Source organism: Apis dorsata, unplaced genomic scaffold, assembly GCF_000469605.1.
Source record: "Apis dorsata unplaced genomic scaffold, Apis dorsata 1.3 scaffold_18, whole genome shotgun sequence".
NCBI classification, from domain to species: domain Eukaryota; kingdom Metazoa; phylum Arthropoda; class Insecta; order Hymenoptera; family Apidae; genus Apis; species Apis dorsata.
The window spans coordinates 38,705-48,288 of record NW_006263320.1 but is presented as its reverse complement, the minus strand read 5'-3'; the positions used below and the strand labels follow the sequence as shown (position 1 = coordinate 48,288).

At 42.9% G+C, this 9,584-nt stretch overlaps 1 protein-coding gene across 1 annotated transcript in view; it reads right to left on the bottom strand.

The window, feature by feature from the left end:
- Window positions 1-9,197, bottom strand: part of LOC102678191 (homeobox protein B-H2) — a 32,471-nt gene extending 23,274 nt beyond the window's left edge. The window contains exon 1 of the mRNA XM_031509514.1: window positions 8,433-9,197. Coding sequence (XP_031365374.1) covers window positions 8,433-8,889 — 457 coding nt within the window. The 5' untranslated portion in view covers window positions 8,890-9,197. The remainder of the gene's footprint in view (window positions 1-8,432) is intronic.
- Between the last annotated feature and the right edge of the window lie 387 nt (window positions 9,198-9,584).

The following is a 9,584-nucleotide window of genomic DNA, read 5'->3' as shown; positions in this document are numbered from 1 at the left end:
CCCCTTTCCTCCCTCCCCGCCCCTCCCGTCCTTCTTCCCTAGCTCTATCCTCCACGGACCATAAAGCGAAGCGAAGCAACGGTTTGCGAAACTTTTATTATCGTTGCTTTTACGATCTGTCCGGGTTAAATCTCGAAACTCTGCTCGTGCAGTCGACGAGTTTCCCTCGTCACGACGAGATTTTATTCTCGTCGTAAATGGACGATCGTTAACAACGAGCTATCCAAAGATCGGAAACCGTTTAGTTTAGATCGCGTGGAACAAACGAATTAATATATGTATATATATATATATTTAATTTGAGAGAGGTAAAAAGAGTTTACCTTTGATATCCATTAATTCTTACACGTTTGTTGCAATAATGTTAATCGAAGAAATTTTTATTATCAATTATTGACAAAATGGTATAGAGAAAATACTTGTTCCTTTGATAATTGGAGAATTACGAATTTATTAACCGCATTCGTTATTCGCAACAAACGTGGCATTTCGTTGAGCGGGAAGGGAAACGTTTAGGAATTTAGCTTTCTCTCGACTCGAGTAGCACACCCCTGTTTGCGCGTTTTCTTATAGTTTGCCATGCGCTCTCTCACCCTCTCGCCCATTGTGTACAAGGGCGGTGGTCCCCGACGGGGGTAGAATCTGACCCCTCTTCTGTATTGTGTTACCGTGTCGCCACCTTTGGGGGTCGGGAACATCGGGGGATAATGTTATATAGGGTTAACGTTTTATTGCCTGCCCACTCTATTTCCACTCACCCAGGACAGGGGAGGGGGGAGACAAACTCCAGGGGGCGAGAATTTGAAAAACAAACTACTACGGTGCCGAATTAGTATCCCATCGTTTTCCCCCCTCCTCCTCTTCCTCCTCCTCTTCTTTCCTTAACACTTCTCATTCGTCAAAAATCGAATAAATCAAATAACTTCGAAATAATTTTTAAACCCGCACAGAGATATAAGTAACGAATAAGAAACGATTTTGCGAATGTTTGGTTGTCGCAAAAATTTATTTATTCGTTCCGTAAATTTAAAGAAAAGAGGAAAAAGAAAAATTACAGAAGAGACACAGATTTACTCTTGAAAATCGTTGAAACGAAAGGCGCACCACCGTTATTAATGCGCGTGTATCAAGGGGCTGTTGAGCTGTTTTGTTAATATAAAGTCTCCCGGCGGTTTTTAAAGGGATCCGAACGAATGAGGACGGGGAGGTGTCGAGTGTCGGGTTTGTACAATGATCTGTCTTAGCGTGGAAACATTATAGGGAAAAATGCAATCGGGAGTTACTGTCAGATCGAATTATGCGAGCCTAAGGTTTCGCGGGGTGCATAACGAGGCGCGTTTCTCGAATTTCATCGGGCGCATTCCGCGTGGCCGGTGAATAGGGATACGCGACTACTGCACCATGCATGATCGTTCCGAAGTAATTAGCTAGGACACCGGAGAAGTTTTACGCAGTTTCCATCGACCGCACATATTTTTCTCCTCTCCGATCGTTATGAACCGGTATCGGTTCTGCTATAACTATCGTTTCGAATGTCGTTAACTATGTGCTAATAAACTCTGATCGATCTTTTAACCTTTATGTTAGAATTACCTGTTAGATCCGGATGAAATATACTATATAAAAAAAAAAAATAAATCATTACGTAATTTTACGTATATTTATATAATTTTCATCCGATTAGTAGTACTAGTAGTACTAGTAATAGTAGTATTTCCTCCTCTTCGATCTCGAAAATTTACATAAATACCCAAATGGTGGAGTGATTGGTAAAAATGTTAAGCACTTGGATACATCGAAAATGTGTAAACCTACTTCTTCTCATCGAAGGAATTAATCTCTATCGATCTGTTAACCTATAAAACGGGGAGGGGATTACAATCTACGTAAGAATCTAAATAGTGCCATTAAGTAGATCAGCGATCTAAATGTATCAAGAAAAAGTGTATTTTTTTCTCTCTCTCTCAAATTTCCATCGAATGGAAGAAGGAAGGAAAAACATCGCGGCGCGGAGATCGAAGGAACAAGATGGAGGATTGAACCGAGAACTGGCAAGGGGAACAAAGCGCAGCTTATTGCGAATCAAATATCGAAATTGAAAGCGACAGATTAATTGATTCCTAGAATCAATTAGAATTATCTCTAATAACAAAATAATTAAAGATCACCACTAGTCACAAGATATTCTTTCTCCATACATATCCTACTAACAAATAACAAAATATTTCTTCGTCAATCGACACTTTAAACGGAAGAAGGATCGAAGCGGTGTTGTCCCCCCCGCGGCGAAAAAATTGTCGAATTATTCGACAAATAATAATCGAAGGTCGATCGCTCGTTCCAGCCACGCCGAAACTCGGTCCTCGCCAAGGTCCTTCCCTCGGTCACGCGAAAGTCGTGTTAGCGACTCGCCAAGTGGCCTCCTGGAGCACTCGTCAACCGAGTTCCCTTCGACGGGGAGGGGGGAGGGTACACGTGTCCACCACTCGCGTGCACTTCTACTCGGTGGACACACTCGCCCGATATCTCGTGATTGTGTGGGCGCGCCAAGGCGTTCGTGACCGTGCTCGCGTGTTAATTGGCGGCCTGCGCTCGTGGTTGATACGTGGAAGGAAATTTGGGCAAACGGCGAGACGCCGGCGGGCGAATTAACCGAGGATCGCTTCGATAGGAACAGAGGAGGGAGGGGAATACTTGTTTCCTGCGAGCTTCGAGAATTCCACGTCCATTTTAATCTCGAGGAGGAGGAGAAACAATTTTAGATTCAACTCGTATTTCGAGGAATTGAAAATATTTCGATTTGGAGAATCTCTCTCTGTCTCTCTTTTTCTGGGAAGAGAGAATATCTTTCTTTCTGTGTCTTTCTAGGGTTGGAAGAGGTTCTCGCAGATATGTCGTATTAGAGGCGTCGCGATGGATTATCGGGCAACGGGTTAATTCGCGCGAACCGTGTCCAGTGTTTACAAAGCGGTCGATCCTAGATTAGAAGGGAGTATGATTAATTATTCGAAACGGGTGGCGAAGTGGCTGGTTGTTCGAAACAATGGAACGATGCTCTCGGATTATTTTTGGTCGGATGGAATGAACCGATCCTTGGAAATCGTCCATGAATATTTCTTCTTTTAAATGATAATTTGAGATAGAAGGTGGCCTTGAAAGTGCAACCATCGTGACGACGCCTTTGCGATGTGTTACATCTGCTTGGAAAAGAAACAAATTAAATAGCTCGTTATTCAAATCAAGTGTCCCTCGCTGATGATTTTATACGATTTACAAAGGTTCAAGATTGCCCGTTATATCTGCTCGAAAAAGAAAAAGAGAAAAGAAATCTTGAAGAAGAAGCAAGCTAAATAGTTGGAAATTCAAAATTTTCTCGAGATAAAATTTTACACGATTTAGAAGATATTTAGAATAGGTATTATATTTATATTTAGAATAGATATTTAGAAGAGGTGTTAAATAATTGGGATCGTCGAGATAAAATTTTATACGATTTAAGATATTAGATATATTTAAAATATTTAGAATAGATATTATATTTATATTTAGAATAGATATTTAGAAGAGGTGTTAAACAATTGGAAACGCGTAGAAAATTGCGTGCGTTACATCTGCTCGAGAAAGAAAAAGAGAAAAGAAATCTCGAAGAAGAAGCAAACTAAATAGTTGGAAATTCAAAATTCTCTCGTCGACATAAAATTTTACAGAGGTTCAAGAGATATTAAACAATTAGAAACGCGTAGAAGATTGCATGTGTTACATCTGTTGAAAAAAGAAAAAAAGAAGAAACAAACTAAATATTTGAATATTAAATATTAAATTGAAAATTTAGAATTCTCTCGTCGAAATAAAATTTTACACGATTTACAGAAATTCAAGAGGTATTAAACAATTGGAAACACATAGAAAATTACGCGCCTTCCTTTACATCTGCTCGAGAAAGGAAAAAGAAAAGAAATCTCGAAGAAGAAACAAAATAGTTGGAAATTCAAAATTCTCTCATCGAGATAAAATTTTACACGATTTAGAAGATATTTAGAAGAGGTGTTAAACAATTGGAAACACGTAGAAGATTGCATGCGTTACATCTGTTCGAAAAAGAAAAAAAGAAGAAACAAACTAAATAGTTGGAAATTCAAAATTCTCTCGTCGAGATAAAATTTTACACGATTTAGAAGAGGTGTTAAACAATTGAAAACGCGTAGAAAATATGTATATATATATATAAGAAATGATTGAATTGTTTCCCGATGGTCGGTGGATATCGGATTCCTTCCATTTATTGTTCTTATGGATGATTTACTTTGGCTACTCGAGTATCGAGTCTAGACGATCGGTTTACTTTCAGTCGTACAATTTCTCAAATGCAATAAACAAACGTTGGCTCTTTAATGGTAGCGGCAAAGCGAGGTCACCACTGTCAACGCTGGGACGAGGTGGTTAAGAGGATTTCCGATCCTGAATCTTGTTAAGGGAACGTTGAAAACGAAGCGTGCGAATCCCAACGACAGCGGTGTAGTAGCCAGCCGACTGTCGTGCGACAGCTATGGAATGTTTAGGAAATCCTAACCTGATAATTCGTACTTTATTTACCGGCCAAGTATCGCGTATAATGATATTAGTCGTGGATAAAAAAAGAAAAAAAAAATTCTCTCGAGATATTCTTCATGCTTGGAAAATATCTCGATCGAATTGAATCACGAAATTTCTAGGAGATTTGCATGCCGAAAATGCGTATCACAAATCGAATATTGCAAATGATTTAAAGGCTTGAAAGGAGAAAGTTATCTTCTCTCTTCTCGAAAATTTAAAGTTACTCCTTATCTTAACGCGATTTCGTTTCGACTACACCGTTGCTCTTTTTCTCCCTTAATTTTTCGACCACGAAAAATTTCACTTAGCTCGACTCTCCGTTCTTACACCTTTTTTCCCCCTTCGAAAATTTCAACCTCGTCCTCGGGCCGCCCGATTTCACCCTTTTTGACGTTTCTATAAAGACCTGGCCCTCGATTATTCGGTGCACGGGATTAATCCTTGGCGGATAGAGAGGTGACAGCCGGTCCTCTCGTTTGCCCTCGTACGGGGCGCGAGAAAAAGAAGAAAAGAAGAAGAAAGAAAATGGAGGAAGAAGAGAGAAAGAGAGAAGGAAGGCTTTCGACTCTTCACGTTCTCGTGGAATTATTTCCTAATCCGCGCCGAGATCTAAACGGTTGCCAATCATTTCCGGTTCTCGGATTAGTCGCGCGCGAAAAGTTGCCCTGTAAGGGCGTGAAACTGGCCCCTGTTGGCCCCTTCCTGGCCAACAATGAGAGTCTTGGGCACGAATGCTGGCTTCGTAAGCGGATTACAAACGATTTGTACACGCGCCTCGAAAAACGCTCCTCTCTCTCTCTCTCCTCTCTTCGACCGCGAGCCTGACTTTTCTCGCCCCCCGTTTCCTTCAATATTTTGAGCGACGAGTTCAACGTCGATATCTCCTTTCGAGCGAATTTTCAAACTTGGAAGCCGTTTCGAAGGGAAGAAAGAAAAGAAAAAGCGAAGAATAACGCGACGTGTCCTGTGTCGTTGGAGTCAAAATTAGATCCCCATCCTTGTCGTTAAAAATTTACGACAGAGATATGAATGGGAAGAAAAACTCGCCAACAATTGTTTCGTCAGAAGAAGAAGAAGAAAAAAAATCTACGATTGAGATGGTAGGAAAATCGTCGGGCAAAGTGGCGTCGCGCAAGCGTGTCCGACGGCAATTAAGCGACGACGGCGTTACTCCTCTCGGTTAATTGGCTTTCATTAATTCTTTATTGGATTGAACGAGCAAGGTGGACAACGCCGCGTGTTACCTATAATTACTCCTGCTAGATTAGATTGCGCCCGCGCAAAACAGCTGTACGAGATAACGTCAACTCGACGTCAACGAATATACTCCCTTCCCCCTCCCCTTTTTTTTCACTCCCCTTTCATATCAAACACCCGTTATCCTATTTTTTAATAATCGTCACGTAATCCTCGAGAGAGAGAGAGGAAACGAGATATTTGAAAACAATCGTCGAAGGAAGTTTATTTTATTTTCATCATTATTCCCTTCTTTCCTCGGAAGAGAAATTCTCGGCCGAGGGAAAGGGGGTAATGTCGAAGAATCGTATTCGGTCGTCCGGAAACCATGTAATTGCGAACGGCGTTACTCCTTCTAATTGGCCTTCGTTAATTCCTCGGTCGACTTCGGTGAGGTTAACCGCGACTGATAACGTTACTCGATCGAAAGGAAAGAAAAACGGTCACGATATCGACCCCCCTCTCTCGAGGATGCCTCGACATTAGAAAGAAATCGACTCGTGAGTCGATTCTTTAGAATTCTTTTGAAACGTTGATGCACGAAAATTTATGTTCAACTTAATAGAATAACGTGATCGATGGTAAACGATTATCGCCATTGTTGCGATTTATTTGAAATGGATAATGTAATCTAAGATATTTCCACATTTCAAATCGTTATGACATTCAAATTTTCATTATCGATCATCGAAATATTCAGAAAGATTATCCAAAGCGTGGTACACATCCATCCAGTGGTTAAATTTTAAAAGAAAGGGGTTGGCACGAGCAAATCTTCGAACGATTTAATAAATTCTCTCTGACCTCTCTCTCCTTGTCTTATATTGCACAGGCAGGTTGTACGTTTGATTTACTCTCGAGATCGATATCTAGGGAAGAAACTCGCGAGTAGGATAATTGTTCGAAGCGGGATAAAACGTTGTTTCCTTTTTTTTTTTTTTTTTTTTTTTTGCGCGCGCGGAGGAAAACGCCGGCCAATTCCTCTGGTTCTCACAGCCAGAAGCAGTATTAGTGCCTCTAATCACGTAGCGGCCGTAGTCATGCGCGTAATTGTTCTTAATGTCTTTTTTTTCTTCCTTTTCTTTCTTCTTTCCTTGTTCTTTTTTTTTTTTTTTACGAATAAAAATAAGCCGATTACGAAAAGTGAGTAAGTACGAGGTTAGCCTCGAGGAAGGAAAACATCGTGGCAACGATGATGGTAAGAGGAACGAAGGAGGGAATGTGTGTTTACACGCGAGAGGAGAGGAGAGGAGAGGAGAGGAGAGGAGAAAAAGCTGATGGCTGAAAATTGACGTTGGAAATCGTCTCGAGAACGGATTGGCGGATTAACCAATGCCGTTCCCTTCTTTCTCTGTCAATGTGGCAATCAAAAATGGAGGAGTGTCTGTCTCTCTCTCTCTTCTTTTTTGTTAACGAATTGAACCAAGTGTAAAACGTAATATTCTTCGACGAGTTTTGGTTAAATCAATCAATAATTTCGAGTGAAATAATAGAAGGCAAGAATAATACCTCTTTCGAGCGATTACTTGAGAATTAAGTAAGACGGGTTAGCGAACGAATAAATAAAGAAGAATCTCGAGTTACGATTTTGAAACGTATTATATTAAAAGAGGAAAGAAAGGAACGGAAGTGTCGAAACGTGAGTGGTGAGCTTGGTTAATGATCGTTCGGGATATTCCATTAAAATCTCGAAAAAAGTCCCGCGATGGCGGCCTCTAATTAGGGGACCGAGGGACGGAAAAATCGTATTGGGATCGTTTTAAAAAAAGGAAGAAGAAGAAGAAAAAACCGCCGCGTTCCGTGAAATTTCGAAAGCCAGATCGATCACGATGTTACGTATTATTATGGTGGCCGTCCTCAAGGGTCAATAGCCGTGAAGCATCGGCCAATTAAAGGAGAGGATCGAGGATAAACTCGCGGATAGACTCGTCCAGAAATAATGAATGGAAGAGAAAGCGTTGTTGGGATTTCGTTTCTTCCTCCGATATCCGTTTTAAAAAATTCTCTCTCGGATTAATAAACGAACTTTTTAATCTCCTCGAGTAAAATTTCGAGAGAAATGGCACTTTGAATACATCGATAAAAAAACCTGCGAGATAAAACATTCACTTGGTGGAAGATTCACGTGTAGCAGAGAGTTGAACGGAACAAATGAGGGTAACATAATTAAAGCGTTGGAGAGCCGAAGACCAATTTCGGGCCATTAAAATCCCTAAACGATGTCGGGCCACGGTTCGATGTGAAGGCGAGGAAGAGGAAAGACCCTTGTATCTCCCGGGAAATATCTGATTCCCGCGCACATTTCATATCGTTTCTCTCGCCGAGCCTAACATCCGCCCCCATAAATGTCCTTGACACCTTCGTGAAAGTCCACGCGAGCGTGCGTGCGATGAACGAACCACCGAGTGGCGAAATTAATTTCCATTCCTCCTCCTCTCTCTCTCTCTCTCTTTCCCTCCTATTTCCCCCTCCTAGCACCCCATCCCTTTACCCTCTACGTCTAACGGTAGTAATCGGTCAATTAAGCAACGTCGAGGATTCGTTGTGGAGAAAAGAAGGATTTCGATGAGAAGATAAGGCATACGTAACGACAGGCCGCTTACCATTGGAAGTAACGGAAGCGCCATCGTGATGGCTGGCGTCGCTATCCTCGTCGAGGTTGCTGTTGTTCAACGATGTCCTCGACTGGTGCCTTACGCTGAGGTCCCTGGGCGTGGACGGGGGGCTGGCCGGTGGCTCTTGGCTCTGGAGGGCGGCCTGGTGGTGCATCTTGCTGGACGCGCCGCCGAGGATGTCGGTGATCATGAATCTAGACCTCTGGGGCATCGTGGTCGAGGACGCGTCCCCGCGCTCCAACCCGTTGTTGCCCGCGTGATTGTTGCTCCTCGAGTCGAGCCCATTCGAGAGACGCTCCACGCTCACTCCGTTCCTCTCCACGATGTTCTCCAGCCTGTGGGCCTCGAGGCCGGACATCCTGGTCAGGTTGAGGCCGTTGCTGTTCGCCACTGTGACGCCGCTACGTGCCGCCACGTGGTGGTTCTGGTGGTGATGGACGGTCATCACGGTACACGTAGGTGGTTCCTTCGGGCTACGGCCACCCGCGGGTGCCTCTGTCGCCACCCCAGGACTCGCCCGATACCTGGGAGACAGAATCTTGCCGACGGTGACGGGGCGTAGCAAAGTCCAACTCCGAAAACTCGAAATCCCTCCGCCGATTCCTACTTTTCCTTCTTCTTCTTATTCTTCTTCTTGCTCTTTTTCTTCTTCTTCTTCTTCACTTCACTTTATTTTATTACTCCTTCCAACACCTTTCTTTCCTCTCCTGTCCCTGTTCGCCCCCCTTTACCCGTGACATCCCTGTGTCATTCCTATCCTTGCAAGTTGTTCGATATATTCCTCCAATTCACGAATATAGGTAATTATTATCACACTGTTTCTCTCTTCTCTAACGTCAACGAAACTCGCGCCGTTCGTGTTTCGCGGGAAGACGCGACGTCGCGATGATTTCGTTTCGCGTTTCTCGAACGAAAATCGGGATAATAATAATAAATGGCGCGTGCGACCGACGCGCCTCGCGCTCGCTCCACCTCCACACACGTCTCCACCTTCTTCTTTTTCTTCTTCTTCTTCTTCGTCGTCGTTTTCGTCGTCGTCGTCGTCGTCGTCCTCTTGTTGCCGGCAATTAAGGGGCGCTCCGCTCGCCTCCTTGGTTAATTGCTAATTGGCCACTTAACATAATTGCCGCGCGTAACAGC